General features: G+C 27.2%; 7 protein-coding genes across 11 annotated transcripts; 4 read left to right on the top strand and 3 right to left on the bottom strand.

The window, feature by feature from the left end:
- The first annotated feature begins 250 nt into the window (after positions 1-250).
- LOC134827442 (actin-histidine N-methyltransferase) lies at positions 251-10,179 on the top strand. Of its 4 annotated transcripts, none has more exons than XM_063840073.1 (5): positions 251-973; positions 1,049-1,199; positions 8,309-8,557; positions 8,641-9,168; positions 10,063-10,179. In XM_063840073.1, the coding sequence occupies exons 1-4, from the start codon at positions 388-390 to the stop codon at positions 9,140-9,142; spliced, it is 1,488 nt and encodes a 495-aa protein (XP_063696143.1). In that variant the 5' UTR covers positions 251-387; the 3' UTR covers positions 9,143-9,168; positions 10,063-10,179. The 4 variants fall into 4 exon arrangements, with proteins under 4 accessions (XP_063696143.1, XP_063696142.1, XP_063696144.1 ...); XM_063840072.1 differs by lacking the exon at positions 10,063-10,179 and adding an exon at positions 9,711-9,998; XM_063840074.1 differs by lacking the exon at positions 10,063-10,179 and adding an exon at positions 9,743-9,997 and having other exon boundaries at positions 8,641-9,161.
- On the bottom strand, positions 1,828-4,152 carry LOC134828058 (uncharacterized; the record flags this gene model as incomplete). Its single annotated transcript, XM_063841006.1, has 1 exon — positions 1,828-4,152. A coding segment is annotated over one exon (2,157 nt), but the record flags the coding sequence as incomplete, so codon positions are not given.
- A 487-nt stretch (positions 10,180-10,666) lies between the features above and the next one.
- Positions 10,667-13,120, bottom strand: LOC134838262 (WD repeat-containing protein 5). Its single transcript, XM_063853754.1, has 6 exons — positions 12,989-13,120; positions 12,799-12,925; positions 12,656-12,735; positions 12,494-12,590; positions 11,790-12,415; positions 10,667-11,727 (listed from the first exon to the last, which is right to left on the bottom strand). The coding sequence occupies exons 2-6, from the start codon at positions 12,857-12,859 to the stop codon at positions 11,539-11,541; spliced, it is 1,053 nt and encodes a 350-aa protein (XP_063709824.1). The 5' UTR covers positions 12,860-12,925; positions 12,989-13,120; the 3' UTR covers positions 10,667-11,538.
- A 33-nt stretch (positions 13,121-13,153) lies between these two features.
- Positions 13,154-13,759, top strand: LOC134838071 (transcription elongation factor SPT4). Its single transcript, XM_063853516.1, has 2 exons — positions 13,154-13,292; positions 13,372-13,759. The coding sequence occupies exons 1-2, from the start codon at positions 13,259-13,261 to the stop codon at positions 13,686-13,688; spliced, it is 351 nt and encodes a 116-aa protein (XP_063709586.1). The 5' UTR covers positions 13,154-13,258; the 3' UTR covers positions 13,689-13,759.
- A 1,429-nt stretch (positions 13,760-15,188) lies between these two features.
- LOC134828029 (rab-like protein 3) lies at positions 15,189-16,133 on the top strand. The gene is made up of 2 exons (XM_063840973.1): positions 15,189-15,301; positions 15,361-16,133. Exons 1-2 carry the CDS (start codon positions 15,254-15,256, stop codon positions 16,036-16,038), a joined length of 726 nt encoding a protein of 241 aa, XP_063697043.1. The 5' UTR covers positions 15,189-15,253; the 3' UTR covers positions 16,039-16,133.
- LOC134828030 (NADH dehydrogenase [ubiquinone] 1 beta subcomplex subunit 8, mitochondrial) lies at positions 16,035-17,153 on the bottom strand. The gene is made up of 4 exons (XM_063840975.1): positions 17,087-17,153; positions 16,778-16,937; positions 16,414-16,634; positions 16,035-16,351 (listed from the first exon to the last, which is right to left on the bottom strand). Exons 2-4 carry the CDS (start codon positions 16,860-16,862, stop codon positions 16,133-16,135), a joined length of 525 nt encoding a protein of 174 aa, XP_063697045.1. The 5' UTR covers positions 16,863-16,937; positions 17,087-17,153; the 3' UTR covers positions 16,035-16,132.
- Positions 17,154-17,252: 99 nt separating this feature from the next.
- Positions 17,253-22,003, top strand: LOC134828028 (serine/threonine-protein kinase PAK 2-like). 2 transcript variants are annotated; one of them, XM_063840972.1, is made up of 6 exons: positions 17,253-17,679; positions 17,846-18,896; positions 18,964-19,006; positions 20,296-20,494; positions 20,562-20,699; positions 20,755-22,003. In XM_063840972.1, the coding sequence occupies exons 1-5, from the start codon at positions 17,424-17,426 to the stop codon at positions 20,663-20,665; spliced, it is 1,653 nt and encodes a 550-aa protein (XP_063697042.1). In that variant the 5' UTR covers positions 17,253-17,423; the 3' UTR covers positions 20,666-20,699; positions 20,755-22,003. The 2 variants fall into 2 exon arrangements, with proteins under 2 accessions (XP_063697042.1, XP_063697041.1); XM_063840971.1 differs by having other exon boundaries at positions 20,562-22,002.
- The last annotated feature ends 535 nt before the right edge of the window (positions 22,004-22,538 follow it).

Here is a 22,538-nt window from a genome sequence, read left to right as displayed (position 1 = left end):
AACAAAATATTGTAAGTTCCATGTGTTTTTATCTATGAATTGAATATTAAACAGGTATTAGAAGACATTTTTTTAGAAGTCATTAGAAGTCACCATTGATTCTATGGATTTAAATACTTAATAACTTCATCATAAGTTCATTTAAACTTGACAGAACGAACACATCTTAATTTTTCCTATATTTTAATTAAAACACACCGGTTTCGTGTGTGCAGTTTTTATAAACATTTATATTTTTTAAAGGAACTATTAGAGTGACAACAAATATAAAACTAACGTTATTTTTTTTGTTGAAAACAATATATAACCTGATTTTAACTCAAAAACCTTTTCGTAAAAAATCAAATTAATATTTACCTCAATTGGAAAAAAAAAACTAAGCTGAAAATGGGCAAAAAATCAACAAAAAATTTGAATGACAATAAAAGTCTGAGCATGACTAAACGCAACGAATTAAATAATCTTGTTAATTCACTTCTTAAATTGGTATTTTTGGAAACAAATAATCCTTTGGAACTGTGGAATCAATATTTGGAGTTACATGCTTTGATTGAAAGGATAAGAAATATTGAGAATGTGACTGTTATAAAGAAAAGTAATCAAAGAATTACATCTTTAGAAGCTTTCTCTAAATTTATGCATGATAATGGAGCAAAAATAGATAGTGTAGATGTAACTGAGTTTCCAGGATATGATTTGGGCTTACGAGCTCAAAGAGATTTTGAGAAAAATGAATTATTTATAACGATTCCGGATAAACTTGTTTTTAGTTTTGATAAAGCTCCGATGGAAGTTCAGCGTGCTGCAAAAACTGTATCATTAATTTCTAGTATGCCAAATATAAGTCTTGCATTCTTTTTATTGGTTGAACGTTTGAATCCGAAAAGTTTTTGGAAGCCATATTTTGATGTGTTACCTGAAAAGTATTCGACTGTTATGTATTTTAAACCGAATGAATTGAACGAGTTAAAAGGTACTTTGTCTAAGTGAATCAATTAAATTGGAAGTTTTATTTTATTTTAATTTAATGTTATTAACATTGTTCAAGGTTCTAGTGCTCTAAAACCAGCTATTAACCAAATCAAAAATATTGCAAGACAATATGCAGTTTTATACCAAATTTACCAAAAATTGGAAGATGATTATGAAAACCCTATTGGAAAAATTCTTAAAGATAAATTCACATTTGATCTTTATTGGTAAGTTTTTTTATACCGCTTTATGTACTATCATTATATTCACGCCCACAGTATTAAAATAATAGAGTTTTTGAGTGTCTGTAACTTAAACTAAAAATCTAAAAAAATTGAACAATTTATTTATATTTTTATAAATCTTATATTTGATAACATATCCATTATACATTTTTATTAACACCTAATTTAAATTTTTATATAATATAATAATAAGTTTTTATTAATAATTTAAATAAATATTTTTTAAACTTTTAAGGCTGCTTCAAATTCATTTTAAATACCTTGTCAAACTGATTTTTGCTATTGGTGTTTTCAATTTAACAATATTTTTTCTCAAGAACAATAAAAGGGCATCTGATAAAATATAATTGTTTGATAAATTTTAAATTTAGAACGGCCAGAGATTATTATTTGTATCAGGTTCTATGTGTTTATCTTCTTTTTAAAAATTATTTTATGAACTTTATAAATATTGTATTCATTTATGAAACTCAGATTCATGGTTTTCAAGGAATATAAACGATTATAGAAAATTCAAACCAGTTTCCAAACCATGTAGTAAGTTATATTTAATTCTGTAAAACTTAGAATAAATTTAAAAATTAGTTAAAAAGTCAATTAAAAACAGTTTTTGCAGAATATGTGAAGAAATTTTACTCTTCTATGAAGAAGAAGGCCTGCTGAATTTCTATTAAATCAAAAACATGTTTAATATGTCATAAACGTTTTTGAAAAAAATATTATATTTTTTACGTAAATATAAATATGTTTTTTAAAAAGTATTATTACTCATTGTTGTTCATTGTGAAACGTTTTTTACTGGGCCCCAACCTAAGTAGTTATGAATTTCTGATGAATTGGGGTCCATTGTTGTCAAACGACTTATTCGTCCACTACTATTTCGATGCTTTGCACATAATACAGGAGAAAATTTTTTATCTTTTAACGGCTCTTTATGAATTATTGGTAAACGACCCTTTGCAATTTCATAGCTTTCAGTGTAATTTAATTTTCTCTTGCGACTTTGACGCCACCTGTAGACAGCAAGTAAAAATGAGAATAGTACTAATGTTGTAATAACGATGCATGAACTAACAATAATGGCAGATTTAACACCACCAGATCTTTGATTCGTTGTTTCTCTCAAAATGTTTTGTCGAATTTCTATTTTTGATTCACTATTTAATTCAGGAAAACTTAAAGATTTCAATTGAATTTCGGTTGAATTTCTATTGTCCTCATTATCATCTTCATTAAATGTTAATGTTTTATATTGACGATTAGATTCTTTTGCATATTTATGAATATCTTGCAAAGCTCGGGCTTCCTTATATATCTCGTCAGTTGGACGAATATTTATAATTGAAGTAAAGTAGCTAAATCCCTGTGAGTCTGTCTTTATATCATCTGGTTGAATACTTTTGAGATTTCCTATATTAAATCTAGGAAAGTTTTCGAATGCTGTTACTATATCTATTTTATCTTCTGCTTTTGTCTTTTCCGCAAGCTTTCGTTTAGTTTTTAATAATTCTTGTAAATGAACGTGACTTGAACCACGTTTTCGATGTTCCATTAAATCATCAATTGTCATATTACTTTGCTGTAATACTTTGTTCAATTTTAAGCCGTGTCTTCTGTCTTCCAATAATTGAATTATCTCATTTTTCTCCGCTAAAAGGTCTATTTCACTAGATTCTGTAGCTAGATGAAAAGAATTTTGAGTGCTTTTAATGACTTTAGGTTTTGCGGTTGTTGGTAATTTATATGATGTTGTTATATTGAAAAACCGATTGGTTATGTTTACCGTTGTTGGTGTGCTGTGCTTGCTCTTTTGTTGGATTTTTTGGATACGCGAAGCTGGCATACCTTCTCTTGGTGTTGAAAAATTATCTTTTGATTTTTTTTCTTGTATATTTTTTTCCACTGTTTCAACATCGGACACTTCCAGTTTTGTTGTTGTTAATTCTACACTATTGAAAAGTGGTTTTGTCGTTTCATCAAAAAAATCATCAGTAAAAACTGCAAATGTAGTTGGAAATTCAGTAGTAGTTGTGATTTTGATCCTCGAAGCAGTTCTAGATGGTAAACGAATCCGAGGTTTGACATGCAATCGATTTCTGATAATATCTATATTTTTTGGTGTTGTACTTGTCACAAATTGATCTCTAAATGATTTTTTTACTGTGTTAGTACTTGTCACATTCTTTTCTGACGATTCGAACCTTTTACCAGGTATTCTATCACGAAAATTAATATTAGGTGCCAATTTATCCCGTTCCTGCTCTTTTGAAATAGTTGTATTAAATTTTCTTCTTTTATTATTCACAAAAGAGTCTTCTGGTTTAACTACCTTACTGTTTGTAAAATCTGGTCTGATTCTCGGAATTACATTTTTGATTGGACGTCTTTCCAATTTTTCTCGATGCACAGGCACAACTGGATTTAAAGCCATTTGTTTTGTTTCAACGGATGGAAAAACTCGAGTATCTTCATCTTTATATAAGTTAATGTTTTCAATCAAATTGTTATTTGATGTATCGTCTTGCAACTTTTGTCGTGTGGAAAAGTCATTTTTTCTAGTTGGCAAGAAGCCAGAGCTTTCAGATATCATTGGTGTATTTTTAGATCTGATAAAATTTCTTATGCGATACTCTTTTTTCTCACGTTGAATTGGGGACTCTGTTTGATCATGGCTTAAATTTTCATTTTCGAAATTATTTATTTGTGTTGTAACTACTTCAACGGAAGATTTTGTTTTATTTTTTGAATCGAATTCTCGTTTTGAATTTGAATTTTGAAATAAAGCTGCCAGAGCTATTTGTTTCCCTTCTAAAAGATCCGACAATGAAACATTTTTTTGCTGCAATACTTCGCTTAAACTTAAACCACCTGACTGTTTTAAAATTGATTTCAATTGGAACGCAGAATTTATATGTACTGGTGGTTCTACTTGATTTTCTTCTTTTTTTAATGAATAAGGCTTACGATACGACTTTTGACTATTTTCTTTTGAATGCTCACTCACATTGATTTGTTCATTTATTGAGTCAAAATTCCTTTGTTTTCCTTTCTTATATAAAGGATTTGATATATTCTTTTGTGTTAAAAACTGTCCATGATTATCTACTACAGGAGGTCTTAATGTTATGCCATTTAAATTTTGTTCGACTATTTTTACGGGAATTTTCCAATTATCGGACTTAATGACTTCATGACTTTTGTTATCGTCAATATAAGAGCTATTTATTAAAATCGGTTTATTTTGGTGCTTCCATTCATCTTCAGATGGATTAAATTGTACAATCGTTCGGTTTAATGGATTATTTAACGAATCATTTCCATACCATTCTTCACTCGCCACCGATTGTGGTCTTCGTCTTCTTTTCCTACCCTGCCTGATTCTCTTTCTCAAAGTTTCTTCATTATGTTTTGTCACTATTGATTCAATCGGTAATACATGTCTACCATGTGACGATTGGGGTTGGATATGTACTCGAGGTATCAACTGTCGCAAATCCTACAAATAATAGAAATGGATAATAAAATAACTTTCCCATTTTATTAAGATTTAAAACATACATATGTACATATACATGTATAAAAAGAAAACAACTGAAAGCGGATCTACCAAACTTGAAAAATAAGAAAACTGGTTTGAAAGTGTATTAATTTATTTGTATAATTTGTATGTACAATTTTTTTGTAAATAAATTTTCCCTAGCATTGTCTCGCTCATAATTTTTTTAAAATTATTTTTAAGTACTTTCTTGTAATTTTTTACTTTTATGTTACTACTACCTATTTGAAATTGTACAGTATCAAGAGATTTCCCTAAGTTGAGCTATAATATTTTAAATTTCTTTTACATTTCTAAAGTTTTCTAGTGTCCCATAAAATTAAAAAAAAAACAAGGAAAAACTATCGTAATAAAACTGAAAGAGAAACTTTCTCTTCAAACTTTCAGAGGTGGAAAAAGTGTAATTTTTTCCGAGACCCAAATTTATTCACAATGTTATTACCTAAGACTTTTTATATAAAATAAAATAATAGTTTTATGATTTTCTAATATTTTACCACCTCAAACCCTTAAATATCTGGAAATTCATCAAATCTTTGTATATATACTCCTACCATTGTAACTGTATATTGTATACTTTGAGATAAGGTTATACTAACCTGATGATGTGGAACATCTGGTAATTTTCTTATAATATCAGCAGAATCTTCAAGAATAAGATCTTCCAGTTTCAGAGCAATAATTTGATTACTCATATAGACAAGAAATGTATATATAATAAACAGTGCTGTAGAATAGCTTGATAACGGATTCATTATTCTTATGCGTAAATTATTATATTAACAATCTCTTGATGTATTAATGTGTAACTATTTAAGTATACCAATAAAAACAGTTTTTATTCATTGCAGATTTGTTCTTATATACTTAAACATTTATATAAACATTTTTTTATTTCATTTTGAGACCAAATGATAAAAAATTTTTGCTTCAGTTACATTTTATTTATTGTTTTAATAATACTTTTAATTGTTAATTGCAATGATTTTATTTTATTCAACACCGTTTAAGACACATATTATTTACAAAATTTTGTCCGACTCTTACAAATGGTAACCCATTACTGAAATCATCTACAAATAGTAGAAAACTTTCAAACTCGAAACACTGAAAATTTCACCAACTACTACATGGATTTTCCTCTGAATTACATACATAAATACTAAATTCATATACTATGGATAAAGTACATTGTTTGTAACTACTAAACACGTTATTATTGTCTTGAGTTACTTTTATAATGTGTGGTTACTTTATTTTCTCGCTAGTTTTTTCTTCAAAATTCGAACAAACATACATAGTTTTTTACAACTTTTACATTATCGAGGAAAGAAATGAGCTATTGAGCTGGTTGCATGTCCAACAGTATTTGATTTAAAAAAAATATTTTTTTGAACTTATACCTAAATATAAAAAAAAATGTAGGTAGATGTGTTTGAATTCGTCGGTTCGACAATCATCTTAGTTCTTTTTTTCGTTTCAGAATTATATTGCGTTTGAAAATTGGATAAAATTTGTACCATTTTAAAATTAAATGAAATGCTTTAATTTATATTTAAAGAGGTACGGCGGTATCATTTTTCGTTGTTGATAGGTAGTTGAAATTATTATTATTATTATTATTATAAAACTATTATTAAATTATAATAAAATCGTATTAGTATTATTAAAGAATTATTTGAAGTATTGATTGAAAGCTTACAAAAATTGGAGAGGCAAAAAAAATAAAAACATTTTGAAATACTTTTTTTCATACAAAATGCAAAATGTCAAACAATTTTTAACCGTTAATCAATATATTTGTTGTTTTAAGTCTTTTTGCATTGATAATTGTTTATTTGCTATTGATTTAACAACATTTTATTCAAAATTGAAAAAATAATATAATAAAAAACTGTCAAATTTTTTTTGAAAATACGGAATTTTATAACTTTATAATATAAAAACAGTCTATTTTGATGAAATTTTTTTGTCCTACTTGCTTTTTGGATTTTAAAACGGGGCACCGTACAAAACTATTGAGTTTTATTTGGAGCGGCCCTAATATATCAAATGATCAATATCACAATAGTTCTTCGGACCGCGGTGATGTATCCTCAAACCTATATAACCTAACCTATATCAGAAATAAGAATGACTGATATTTACCATAAATTATTTTTTAATGTTTTCATTGAAAACTCTTCAACACCGGAGATCATTCAAAACATAAGTATTTAAAAATAAATGAGCCCACGAAAAACAAAATTGTGTCACAATTTATTATGACCCCGATTATATAATAACTTACATCATGACAATTTATATTAATAAAAATGTAGTAAAAAGTAATCTAAATTGTAAAAAAACAATATAAATATAAAAACATTATACATTAAATACACAAGAAACTTTAATCTGATAAACTATTGTTATATTTATATCATAAATTATTTCCTATTGTTTAGTAAAGTGGAGATGGATTTTTTTATTCACAAGCAATTAAGGTAAAGCGACTGTGATAAATATAAAACGAATACAAAAAACATAACAGACGAACGGCTTAACTATTTTGTTCACAAATCCTGTTTTGTTAGCAAATTTTACCAGTTTTCAGGATTATAAATACATATATATTAACACGATGCCGTCGTCCGTTTATCACGTAATAAATAAATTAAATGAAATAAAATAGAAATGCGGTGGTAAAAATGTTTCAAACAACTTATTTTATTTTGTATTTTGAATAATAGGTAGGTAGTGGAAGATGGGGTGCATTTAAGCAGAAAACTTTGACTGCCAGGAAATCATAGAATTCTAAAGATATTCAAAAATGTCATTTTGTAGCTTCGAGTGTTAACTTTAATTTACTGTTAGACAATTTTGCTCTAACTGTTGTTTTTATGCTCAATATAAGCGGTTTTCCAAAAAAGGTCATTTGTCTGAAGGATAAAATAAATGTGGTACAAGTAAATTTTTTTTTGGCAAATGAAATTAATTTAAAATCTATAAGAAATATTTAATGTGGCACATACAAAATGCATTTGTGGCAAACAAAAAATGCATTTGTGGCAAATAAACATTTCCATTTGGCACATGAAAAAAACTTTAAAAAATTAAAAAAATAAGAATGCTCATCGATGGACAGGAATTCGAGCTACAACTAATTGAAAAATTGTAATTTTTCACGAGTCGAACGTTTGCCTATGTACATATACATATGTATCGAATTTACCTTACTAATTTTTTTAGTACTAGGTACCTATTACTAATAATTTATTAGAAAAAAATATACGAATGTCTAAAAATGTACGAGATACGTATAGTTTAATAGGTTCCAAAAGCTCCCATAATCCTTATAAATCAATTCATTGATATAAGTAGTAACCATTCTCAGCAGTTTCTTTTTTACCTAATATTTTCGAGTATTCCCTTTACGAGTATTTTCTTCCGAATTTGAATTTTGACTTGTGTTATTAATAAGAATACATATTATATATTATAAATTATAAATATATTTTTTTATTAAATTATATGTCTTGTCTTTTTTTTTTAGTTGGTCTGTGTCAACTGTTATGACCCGACAAAACTTGATTCCGACAATAAAAAATGATAGTGTGACAAAACAACCTGCTTTAATACCCTTTTGGGATTTCGCTAATCATGCAAATGGATATTTATCAACCTCTTACAACATTGAAAAGCAACAAGTAGAGAGTTTTGTACAAAAAAAATACAAAAAAGGAGAGCAAATATTTATTTTTTATGGCAGCAGAAACAACACGGATTTACTAGTTCATAACGGGTGAGTTATACACGATCATATTAGTTATTTTACATCTAACTATCACTACCATTCTAATCAAAAACATCTTATATTTATTTTAGGTTTGTTTGTGACAACAATGAACATGAATGTATCATAACACAATTAAGTTTAAGTTCTTCTGACAAATTACTTGATAAGCGTATCAAAATACTGGATTTTTTGAAGATGCCTAAAAGTGTTCTTGTTGAAATACTTCCAGCACCAATATATATATCTGAAAAGTTTCTAAGCTTTGCCAGAGTATTCAACATGACAAAAGACCAGTTAGATCAGTGGATTGATTCAGGTCGATCAGAAGAATTATTTAATATGAATTGTATTATTGAAAGTGATTGCGAATTAAGAACGTGGAACTTTATTATTAACCGTTTGACTTTGCTGTTAAAAATGTCGCCTACTTCTATGGAAGAAGATAAGCTAATACTAGAAACTAGTAGCTCAAAGATCAACAGAATTAAGCAAATGTTAATACGATTTCGAATAATTGAAAAGAATCTTCTCATTGAGGCTCTCGAATTCTCCAAAAAGCAAAAAAAGCTTTTAGAAACACGTAGTGCATAAATCGCATAAAAAATAATATGTATAAGGCAAGTACAATTTAAAAAAATGTTTCACATTATTTTGGACCTCAAAAAGTAAGGAGGTGGGAGTAATGAATAATGATAATGAAAAACAATAATATCAATGATTTTTGCATCTTTTTCACCATATTTAAAACGTTATAATATTCAATTTTGTGCTTTATAGACATTTTAGATCTTTTATTTTAACAATTGATTCATTTTCGAAACAAAAAAAAAATTTAAATTTTTAAAAAAATTTCTAACGATTTTTTTGAAATTTAAAATTTTTTTGGCAAATTCCAAATTATAAATTTTTTAATTTTTTTCTGTGAAAATTAGTCTAATCCTTTGAAAAATTGCAAAATATAACAAAATTTATAGACTTCAACCAATTTTTGATGATTTTTAGTCATTTGATGATCGTATGTTTTGAATGTAAAAATATTTCAAAACCATTATCATTATTCCATTATTCCCTCCTTGGATTTTCGGAAAAAGTTAGGTGGGAGGACATGTGAAACATTTTTTGAAATTGCACTTGCCTAATTTATTTGAGTTTTGTGAAGTTTGATGTTTTTTTTCATTTTTTGTGCAATAGTTTACAATATAAATACATAAAAAACATTGGCAAATCATTATTTACCTATTTAAAACCTCATAAATATTAAATACTAAAAAGGGTGTTCCAAGACCGTTTTCTTTAAAATTTTGTTTTTTTTTTCAAAATTTAATTTTTTTACTACTTTTTTGACGTTTTTGAACGTTAATCGTTGATTGAACACATTAAAATAATTTTTACTTTTATTATTTTAAGTTTTTAAGTCAAAACTTTAATAAAATTTCACAAAATAAAAATTTAAGAAAAAATAAAAAATTTTTTCACGTGACTCAAAAATTTTTTCATCAAATTTTCGATAGATAATGCGTCTTTAAAGCAAGTTAAGTTCATATCTAATATAATTTTAATTTTTACTGGACATCATTATCGTTTTTCAATTAAAAAGTAACATAAAGTGACATAAAGTGAAATAATTAAATTTAATGGTCTAATCAAAATAAATTATTTTTAGTTTGTTTTTATATTTACAAATAAAACATTTTTTTTGAAACCCCCTTCTATGTCTTTTTATCTGTTTGAATAGGGTTCTTTTGCATTCGGCCGTGGTCTTTCTTTAACCCACCAAAATTTTAATGAAACAAAGTAAGCTTTTAGATTTATATTATGTTATAACGAAAAGAAAATACATAGTAAATTATACATTCTTATAAAAAATGTGTGTTCAAAGTTACTTTCATACAATTTGATGGTTTTAGCAATTTAAAAACGAAACTCGAAAACTAATCAAAACTACAATGATTATCATCATATTTATTTTTGTTCAAATTCTATTAACTCAATATTTTATGATAATTTTACAAAATGTGAAACATTTTTACGAATGCAATAAAAGGTAATTTTAGTGAAAAAACACGTGAATAATCCACAATTTATAGTTAGGCAAGTACAATTTCAAAAAATGTTTCACATTATTTTGGACCTTAAAAAGTAAGGAGGTGGGAGTAATGAATAATGATAATGGAAAACAATGATATTGATGATTTTTCCATCTTATTCACTAATTCTAAAGAGCTTTTACATTAAATTGTGTGCTTTGAAGACATTTTGCATCTTTTGTTTTAAAATTTTGACAAATTTTCGAAAAAAAAAATTTCAAGAAAAAATTAAAAAATTTTTTAACGACTTTTTTGAAACTTAAAAATTTTTGGCAAATTTCAAACTTTAATTTTTTTTAATTTTTTCTATGAAAATTAGTCTAACCCTTTGAAAAATTGCAAAATATAACAAAAATTATAGATTTCAACCAATTTTTGATGATTTCTAGTCATTTTTCGTATGTTTTGAAGGTTAAAATATTTCAAAACTATTATCATTATTCCATTATTCCCTCCTTGGATTTTCGGAAAAAGTTAGGTGGGTGGACATCTGAAACATTTTTTGAAATTGCACTTGCCTTAGATCGTTTCAAATGAAACTAAATAGTTTGTTCAAAATTTTTAAGAACAATATAATAAACAATTTTTAACCGTTGATCAATATGTTTGTTGTTACATTGAGATTTATTAAGATTTTAATTATTTATTGAGATTATTTAAAATTCATTTAAGAACATCTCGAATAAAGAACTTCATAAATTTATTGAAAAATAAGCTAAATATTTTTAGAGAATTTTACTGATGTTTTAAAATCTGAAACAAAATTATTGAGTTTTAAATGAATTAATAAGTTTAAAAATCTTTTGCAGCTCTAACTTATTTTTTTTTCTTTGTTCTATGGTATGTGTAAATTAATTTCAATAATTTTATTGAATACAAATCTTTTATTTATTGGTGATTTCACGTATCGCTTTTCCATAATTTAATGGTTTTATCGCTTTCCAAAGCAGCAGATGCAATAATGTTTTCAGTAGGATGACACGCAGTGCACAAAACAACATCTGTATGACCTTGCAAGCGTTGTACAATTTCTTTGCTTTGCAAATTCCAAATGTAAACCATATTGTCTTCACTGCCAGATACAATCCACTAAAATGCAAAAAATTGATGAATCGAAGAAGAAAAAAGTTAGAATAAGAACAATTACTTACCTTTCCTCCAGTTACTGAAAAATTTGCAAATATACAATACTTTTCATTTTTATGGCCTGTGTAAGTTTTTAAGCATTTTCCTTTGGAGTAATCCCATAACTTTAACGTGTTGTCTAAGGTGGCTGCTAAAATGTACTTTCCATTTGGAGAAAATTTAACGAAAGAAACTGGAGGATTATCGTCATCGATTAACGTTTTTAAGCACTGTCCACTTGATGTGTCCCAAATTCGACATAACCCATCATAACTTGAAGAAACAATTAAAGATCCGTCTCGATTAAAATGCACTGCTGATACGGGATCTGAATGTGCAGGTAATGTTTTCAAACATTTTCCAGTCCTAACGTCCCAAATGCGGACGGATTCGTCAAAACTACCAGACACGATTAAGTTACTTTGTGGATTAAAATTACAACAAAAAACGTAATTGCTATGTCCTTTAAGAGTCTTCAAGCATTTTCCTGAACTAAGTTCCCAAATTTTTAACGTCTTGTCGTCACTAGCTGTTACGAGTAATCTACTGTCGCTTGACCAAGCTACGTCACTTATGCCTAATTTATGACCAGCTATAGTTTTTTCGAACTTTCCATCATAAGCTCCCCATATTTTTATCAGTTTATCGGCAGCTTAATTGGAAATAACATTTAAATATACAAATAATATTAATAAATAACTATTCAATGTAAATACAAATCTTTACTTACAAGAACTGGCCAACCACTCTCCATTAGGACTAAATTTAACTGCTGATACCGCTTTTGTATGTCCAGCCAAGGTAAATTTGAGTGTATAGTTAGGTTTCTAAACAAAAAAAAAAACATGATGAGTTGCTGCAAAATATTTACTAAACAAGCGGCAAAACTCACAACATTTGTCGATTGTCTTGCACTCGATGAGTGAGAGCTAGTTTGACTCTGAGAACCAGGTTGCATCGTCTGTGACATAGCTGGTTATAATAAATAATTTAATTTAAGAGTTTTATTTATTTTCTTTCCAATTTATTTCCCACCTATTCCATGCGGACCAGCACCCGGATGGCCTGGCGGCAGCAATCCCGAGGATACTTGCATTTTGTAAGAGATCAATGTAAAAAACTACTAATGAATTTTGAGTTGTTTACTTGATTGATTGCTTGGCTGTTGTTAATATTAATCAAATTAATTAAATTTTCGATTAAAAAAAAATGACTTTCTTGTCACCTTTTGTTTATCAAATGATCAAGTGTCAAAAACAACACTGTTCTTAAATTATATTTATGAATTTAATATTAATTTTTTAAAAATATATTTTAGTTTTTACTATTTTCAAAGCAGCTTCGCTACATACAGCTTTCCTCGATAAAAAACTACGATTGCACGATAGTACTTGAATTAGAAAGTGCGATTTTTATTTAAATACTGTTTTTATTTAACTACGACTCCCTTGCTTAAATATATAAATTGTTTGAAAGATTATTAGAAAAAGAAAATATGTCGTTTGACACAATACCAAAAGATTTGAGAGGTACCAAAATATTAAAATGTCTTTATATTCGGGTATTTTTCTTACTCTACCTTAATTATATTTTATGTGTACTTTTTAGGTTTACGAGCTTGTCTAGTTTGCTCTCTGATTAAAACATTTGATCAATTTGAAATAGACGGATGCGATAATTGTGACGGATTTTTGAGAATGAAGGGCAATAAGGACAACGTTTACGACTGTACTAGTAATAATTTTGATGGGATGATCGCAGTTATGAGTCCAGAAGACAGTTGGGTCTGTAAATGGCAACGCATTAACCGATTTGTGAAAGGAATGTATGCCATCTCAGTATCTGGACGTCTACCCAATGGAGTAATTCGGGAAATGAAGAATCGCGGAATCACATATCGTCCAAGAGACACTTCTACCCGGTAGAAAGACAAAAAGAAAGAATTTAATTAAGAACAAAACAAAATTGACTTTTCAATAAATGAGTAATAACTTAACTTTATATTTGTCAAATATTTTGAAAACTCCCAAAAAATATCAAAATTTTCGTTTTTAATTTTTCTTTCTTTTTTAAACTTGGAGTTAGCGTTGCCAGATTTATCTTATCCATATAGTGAAGTAGTTCACTATTCTTGATTCTAAATAGTGAACTTTTGTTCCTAATTAATTTTTTTTCTTACAAAATCTTTTAAAAAAATGCGTTAAAAATTATTTTGGGTTTTTTGTGAAAAAAAGACTAAAAATTTTGTAAATTATTTTCATCAAATTTATAGCTTCGAAAGAAAAAACTTACAAAAGTTCATTTCAATTGATATTTTAACCTAATATGAGCCAATAAAATTTTTGATTTTCTTTTTATGAAAAAAAAGACTAAAAATTTTAGTTTTTTTGTGAAAAAAGGCTTTGAAATACTATATTATTATTTTTTAAAACTTGTAAAAAAGAACAGTAAAAAATTAATTCTCGAACGAATTTAAACATTGAAATGTTTGAAATTAATTTTTTTGTCTTTCTAAAGTTTGATCAAAAATTTTAAATTATCTTATATTGTTAGATTTAATTTTAAAATCTCTACCATATTGTCTTATAAAAATTCTCATAAAACTAGCTAAGTAGGGAGAAATCCAAAAGTAAAAAAATAAAAAAAAGAAATTTGTAAAGAAAAAATTACGAAGATTGGTACTTTTTTTTTTTGAAAATAAGTTATTTTGACTGAAAATTTTATTAAATAATTCTAATTTTAAAACTTGTGTTGCACTAAAATAGTGAACTTTTATATTTGAAATAGTTTTTTAGTGCGAAAACTCTAAAATAGTGAAAAGTTCACTAAAATAGTGAACAGTTGGCAACGCTACTTGGAGTTCAATTTTTTGCGAAAACTCTAAAATAGTGAAAAGTTCACTAAAATAGTGAACAGTTGGCAACGCTACTTGGAGTTCAATTTTTTATCATCCTTCTGAATTTTTGAAATATATGCAAAATCCTACGGAATCATACTAAAAATGGTGGGTAAAAACATTTTCAAAAATCTTTACTTAAAAAAACCTTTAATAAAAAAAAGCATTTCAAAACAAATATAATTTATTATTTGAATTAATTTAAATATTTTATAAAATCATAAATAAAATCATTCATAATTAATAGCGTTTTCAATAAAAATTTGTAAAAAACTGTACAGTGTGTGCTAATTTTTGTCGTATGTCTATAAATATTTGATTTAAGTACATAGTACCAAAATTCAAATGAATAAAAATTTTAATTAGAACCTTAAAATATTTAAGTGAACATTGTTTTTTTTTTTTAATTTGTCAAAAAAATTCTATAGTAATCCCTTAGGCGGATTGCTATTTATATAGGTAAAAAATATATTTACATCAAACTCCGTTGTTTTTTTTTTGTTTCATTCTTTAAATAAATACCAAATTAAGTAAAAATATTTGAAAGGGCTTAGTGTATGGTCGTAAAATAAATAAATACTCCAAAACAAAATAATGAGTTCGCCAATAGAAAAAGTTAGAATAATTGTTGTGGGTGACTCCGTAAGTTTTGAGCAAATCGTCAACTCAAAGTTTTTTTTTACAAAAAATCACAATTGCAGGGCGTTGGTAAAACTTCTCTCATTCATTTACTGGCAAATGAAGAACCACTTTTATCCCCTGGATGGACTGTTGGAGCTCAACTTGAAGTAAAGTTACATGAGTACAAGGAAGGTAATCCAGCCCAAAATACGTTTTTCATCGAATTCTGGGACATTGGTGGAACTAGTCATCATCTTAATGCTCGAAAAGTTTTCTATCAGCCTACGAATGGTGTGATTTTAGTACATGATCTCACGAATATTAAATCATATGAAAACCTTCAAAATTGGCTATTGGAAATTTTAGATAAAGACACAAAGGACACTAAAGCAGTAATTTGGGAAAATATTGACCCAGAGCAGTTTATTGGAAGCACGCAGATTCCAATATTGATTGTTGGGACAAAAATGGATTTGCTAGAGGCAAAAGACACCAAAATACTTCAGTATAAAAAACTAGGAACAAAAAATATTGGAGAGTGGTGCAACGCAGAGGAAATCAATATAAGTTGCCATAACGTCCGTTCCCTAAGCAGTGGCACAACGGATTCAATTAAATTTACACGCTTTTTTGATAAAGTAATTGAACGAAAATACTATATGAGTAATAAAGAAGCAAATTTTTTGGATAAAAGACGTGTTTATCCAAACATGTCTTTCTCGTCAACTACTCCAATCAAATTATTTTCACCGACTTAATTTTCTACTGATATTCTTTATTATTTATTTTTATTCATTCTGAAAAAAACATTTCTTCACAATAAACAATAATTAACCATAACGTTTACTTTTTTTAATTTTTCGGCTCAAAAGTATAATGTACTTGACCATTTCCTGGCTTTTGAGGTGGCATTACAGGTCTAAACATTTTATAATCTTCCAAGAAAAAGTAAGCACCAAAGAAAAACGTCATCACACCAAGAAAAGAATAAAACATTGTTGATTTTGAATATCTCAGAGGTGCTGCTGTACCATAACGATCTTCGCTATATAAGCTGTTTTGTATGTGGATCTAATATTGAAAAATACTTTATTGATGAATATCTCTATTTTAATATTTCTAAAGAAGCATACCGGATCCCCAAAATTGCGTTTTAGTTCTGGCATGTCCCATGGATAGTATGGGTCACGACGTTCCACAGGTTCATCTTTGAGTTTTGGATAATCGCCATAGCCTAATCCATCATCAGGATATGGTTGATATTCTGAAGGATGCATTCCATACTTTTTAGCAGCTGCTTTTCGTTCCTCTTCAGTCTCAGGATATTTGGATGCTTTCCAGTCCTTGTTCCAATCTAAAGAAAATAAAAAAATATTAAATAAGCGTTCTTATAAGAATTTGTAAATAAACAAACAGCAATGTACTTATTACGTAAAACTTTCGAAACAATCCTATTTCAATCTTTTGAAGAATCAAATTGAAAGTTTAAAAACTTACGGTTGCGAACAGAAACATGAAATGGAATTGTGACTCTGGTGGTTGCTAATTGGGATAGTTTTACCCCTTTAATCAAAAAAGTCATGTTGGTCGTTTCTTTTTTCAAGAAAAGCTACAACAGTTTAATTGCGGCGGATGATGACAACTTCATTGTCCCAGACTACAACAAATTATAAGTAATCAAAAGTATTTATTATTTATTTTACTTAAATTTTTTAATTTTATTTTTAACATATAATATTATTGGATATGCAATGATTTTATTTAATAATAAACTTTTAATATTTAAGTCAATAATATTAATATTACCTTATCGATTTAACGCTAATACAATTTCCTTAACAAAGAACTTTCCTAATACTATTTAAATATATTTGACAGTTGTCAGACCAAGGGAGGTCGATTTGTTTTATCTTCAAAGAAGTGTTTGGTTAAACATTTTTTTTTTATATATGGAAAAAATTAATTGTCTTTTTTACTTTTAAACTAAGATATTTTTGTGAAAAAATATAAGCAATATAATAATATAAAAAAAAATAATATGCTGTAAAACTTCAAAAAAAAAATTCTTCAATGACATTCAATGAAATTCATTGAAATTATTCATTTATAATGAATCATCGATAAGGAACAAACATCAAAATTTATGTTGGTTATTCAATTTACAAAATGCACTAGAAAAAAATCCAGCAACGATAAGCATTCAAGAATAAGACATATAAGACACCTAAAAATGTCTTTCTTAAAACATTTGTTTAGCACCAAAGAAAGCAATATATCCGAGATTTCTTATCCAACCAATGTCGTTCATGGAATCCATGTAGAAAGGAATAAATTGACAGGAGATTTAGAGGGACTGCCAAACCAATGGAAAAAAATCCTTGATACGCAATTTACACAGGGTATCCCTTATAAATTACCTTTATTTTTTAACACAATTATGTATTTACATACATATTTGCTTTATTAATGTGTATTTTTTTTTCTTTGGAATTTCCACTATCCAACATCCCAATAATTTTAGATATTTTTTCATTGTTTTTTTTTTTCATATAATTAAATTCTTAGATGAGCAAAGTCAAAACCCAGATGCTGTTTACCAGGCAATGAAATTATTTCAGTACAGTTGCAAGCCAAAGAAAGACAATGAAACGTATATAAAGCCAATTATCACGGAAGAAGTTATTTCAGAAGAGTCAAAAGAAATCGATGACTACATCAAAATAAATTTGGCTAATAACACAACGTTAACAACCTCTTCAAGCAACGCTTCTAGCAACAAGTCGTCTTATAGTGAAGACAGTAATAGCAATACAACATTAAAAAGCATTGTGTTTGCCACACCAAAATATGAAAAGATTGATACGAATAAAGTATATCCACCGCCAATACCTGCAAAAAGTTCTCAGGTAAAACCTGCTATTAAACCAAAACCGAAAGTAACAAGTCACAAAAAAACTGTTTATACAAAAAAGGTGAATGAAATAGAAACGATCACCGACGTAATTCAAGATTGCAATAATGAAGAAAGTTTTCTTCGACAAAAAGATACTAAGGACCGTTCTGTCAAAACAGACGAGCAAATTTATGCTGAATTTCGTAAAATTTGTAATTTAAATGATCCAAATTTAAGATATGAAAAGAAGAAAGAAGTAGGAAAGGGAGCGTCAGGTGTCGTTTTTATTGCTTTAGATCAAGAAACGGGAGCTGAAGTAGCTATAAAAGTAATTGATTTGAATAATCAGTCGTCTAAGGAGTTGATTCTTAATGAAATACGAGTCCTCAATGATTTCAATCACAAAAATTTAGTCAATTTTCTTCAAGCTTATTTGATTGAGGAGAAAAACCATTTGTGGGTTATACTTGAATACATGGATGGTGGTCCGTTAACGGATGTAGTAACTGAGACTATTATGAAAGAAAGACAAATAGCGTATGTTTGTAGGGAAGTGCTAAATGTCATAAGTTTTTTGCATAGTAAAGGCATTATTCATCGTGATGTTAAATCTGATAATATCCTGTTAGGTATGGACGGTTCCGTGAAAGTAACGGATTTCGGGTTTTGTGCAAATATTACTGGAGACGAAAAACGCCAAACTATGGTCGGTACTCCATATTGGTATGTCAAATATTAACTTAGTTTATTAGTAGTTGATTTTTATCTGATATTTATTTATTTTTACTAGGATGGCTCCTGAAGTTGTAACGCGTAAACACTATGGAAAAAAGGTATATATGCCTCTATATATATATATATATATATATATATATATAAAAAATAAACCAAATAAACCAAAGTGTAATGCCCCATCCACTTTTGTGAGTGGAACAAAAAAAATAAAATAGTTAAAAAATTTTATTGAGTTGAATTTAACTCTAAATTTACAAAAATGTTTTGTCTGTTACTTTTATGATTTTTTTTTACTTTTTAGACCGCTTCAAATGAAACTCAATAGTTTTGTCCAAAATTTTTGAAATAAAAATGGGGGGGGGGGCAATAAAATAAAAAATTTTGAAATACTTTTTGTCATACAAAAAGTCAAATTTTTAAAATGCTTTTGATCGTTAATCAATATTATTGTTGTTTTAAGTTTTTTACATTGATATTTGTGTATTAAAAATTGATTTAAACAACATTTTAATTAAAATTTTAAAAAATTAAATTCATAAAAATAACTGTCAAATTTTTCATTAAAAAAAAAATCCAATAATTTCCATGAAAATTATTCAAAAGAAAATTTCATGCCAAAATACGATTTTCAATACAAAAATTACTAAAAATTGAAAAACTTTTTGAAAAATTATGAAAATACACTAAAAATCGGTACTTTTTGATGAAATTTTTAACTTATTTTTATTTTGCCCCATTGGATTTTCGAATTTAAAATGGGGCTCCGGACAAAACTATTGAGTCCCATTTGGAGCGGCCTACTTGAAATGTTCTTAACTTTAATCCAATCTCAAAATTGTTTGATTTTTGTCATTTTGTATGATATAGGTAAATATGGCGTCATCCATTAAAGGCGTCGGCAAAAAAAGGGCATTTTTTGACCCCCACCCCCCTTACAATCGTAAACCGTCGAAATCCAACAACCCCTCCTAATTTACGACGTGTTTTTTCACATGACCCCCCCCCCCCCTCACTGAAAAGGAAATTTTTAGTATCAGTTCAAATTTCAATGAAAGCTCGTGAAAAATTTAAAAAGAAAAACTCAATTAAATGAAAATTTGAAAAAAAAAAGATTACTAAGTCTGAAATACTTCAAAAATTATTTTAAATAATTCAAAACGAAAAATTTTTAAACCGTGAATATGGCATATTTTTATGACGTCGTACATTTCTGTTTACCATCCTCCCCCCCCTCGTCGAAATCCGTCGTAAATTTGATTAATTTCATTCGTATTTAATGTGTTTCACAAACTATCACATAATTACTTTTGTAAATACTCCTTATTGGCTATTTTTTGCGTTATTTATCCATTTTGATCTAAATATGTTTTGCTTTGAATTGAAATAGGTTGACATCTGGTCGCTTGGAATAATGGCTATTGAAATGATTGAAGGCCAACCACCATATTTGAATCAAACGCCGCTACGAGCTTTGTATTTAATAGCAGCAAATGGACGCCCTGAAATAAATAATGACAAACTTTCTGAAAAGTTGCGTGATTTCTTAGATCGCTGTTTAGAAGTAGAAGTTGACAAGAGAGCAACAGGTAAGAATTTAAATTGCCAGGATACATGTATTTAAAATAATAAATTTTATTAATTATCTTTTATTAGCTGATGAGTTGTTACAACATGAGTTTCTTCAAGATTGTGCCGATAAACGAACTTTGATTCCGCTCATTAAGGCAGCTCGTCAAATTCTTAAAAGAGATTCATGAAATACATAAATGATGAAATTTTTGTAACGGAATTGTAACTACTAATTTTTCACAAGCTATTCTTTCTAAAAATTAATTTTATGTTTTAGATATTACAAATTGGTTAGAAATAGTCAATTGAAACTATAAAAATAGTACCCTACTGTGAGAATCATGTGTGTCATGTATTAAAAACACTTAATCTTAAAAATCATGATTTTTTACAAAGGAAACTTACTGCTTAGGCGATGAAATTTAATTATTTCATATCATAACAGTATTTTGATAAGGAGGAAAACAATTTTTTTTTTTTAAAACTAAAAATTAAATAAGAATTGAACATAAATTCTCTTGACGTTTTTTGTATGTCTAATAAAAATTTTGATTTTATTTATTTTCTGGCTTAAAAAAAATGAAACTAATAGAAAATAATCAAATTAAATTTTATGTGCGTTTTGACGCGTCATTGTCTATTTTTTTTTAATTTTTTATTATCTTCACCTAGGCTCATTCTGAGCTTTTTGTGGATAATAATCAATATTCATAAAGTGCCTTTTTACATTTATTTTATTAGACCTCGAATAGGAACTATATCGAGTATCTACTAGAATTAATGGCAAAGTAAATCTTAGAGTGGGATAATAATTGGAAATAATAATGTGAAATTTTTTTCTTCTTCTCTTTATTATATTTTATTTTATATTTTTTAGATTCATATATATATTGTATGAAATGGCCTTATTATATCGAATTTTTACATATTATATTTCTTTAAGAAGATAAATTAAGATCATTTCACGTAAATTCATATGAAGTCAAATCAAATCACTTGCCTGTGAACAGAAAAAATTAAAAACTTTAAAATTGTTTAAATTAAAATTGTTTTTTTTTTTTTTATTTATTTTCTTATTTCTGACTTAGTTAATACCCAATTATATTTTTCTGGTCAACATGGTGTTTTTGTGATTGTACGTACATGTTAAAACTATATTCGATACTACATAAAACAAATCATATTTTTTTTTTGTATGTAATATATTAAAATTTAAAAATAGCCTCAGAATGAAAAACGATAATGTGTTTATCATAAGTACATGTTTTATCAAACCAATTAGTTTTGTAATAAATACTGTAGGAATTACTTCGTAAGTTAAGGAAATACTTTCGGAAGTAATAAATGATGAGGACAAATAGCATATTCAACTATGAATAGTTAATGTTTTTTGTTACTGCCTTTCAAAAATATTCAATATCCTATTCTCTACGTCTAACAATTGATTGAATATTTTTAATCAATTAATGCATTCCAAAAACCCTTTCTGTTTCGCTTTAATAATTTCAAATATTTACCTACATTTATGTTATACATTTATATTTACCTACATTAATATTTATACATTTTTATGAAACATCATATAATTAGAATTAAACTAAGTCAAATAAAATAGTAAAAAAGCTGATTAGATTTTCGTTCGGTAATTTTTCTTTGTAAAATATTTTTATTTTATTTTTCTATCGTTTTTTTGTTACATTACTCTTTGTCATTCCAGTGACATAAAGTCGGTTAAGGAATTAACAAAGACGAAAAAGTAAAAAATTAATTTAATATATTTAATGAGTATGAATTATATTAATGTCCATTTAAAAAGATGACACTTGCTTTGACGAAATTCATTTCTCTTTGTTTTTCAAATAAAAATTATAATTTTTTTTAAAAAATCCAAATTTTGTCGCAAAATACACGGTGAAATAAAGTAAAATAAACGATCAAACATTTTGTTCGCCAGGATCGAGTCCATCAATTTTTACCATGAAAAATATGATATAAAATTCTGATTTTCTGTGATTTAAGAGAAATGCTGAATTTTTATTTTTTTTTAAGTACATAAAAAAA

Source organism: Culicoides brevitarsis, chromosome 1 (assembly GCF_036172545.1).
Source record: "Culicoides brevitarsis isolate CSIRO-B50_1 chromosome 1, AGI_CSIRO_Cbre_v1, whole genome shotgun sequence".
NCBI classification, from domain to species: Eukaryota; Metazoa; Arthropoda; class Insecta; order Diptera; family Ceratopogonidae; genus Culicoides; species Culicoides brevitarsis.
Note: the sequence above shows the minus strand (reverse complement) of the source record. Positions and strands in the feature narration are given on the sequence as shown.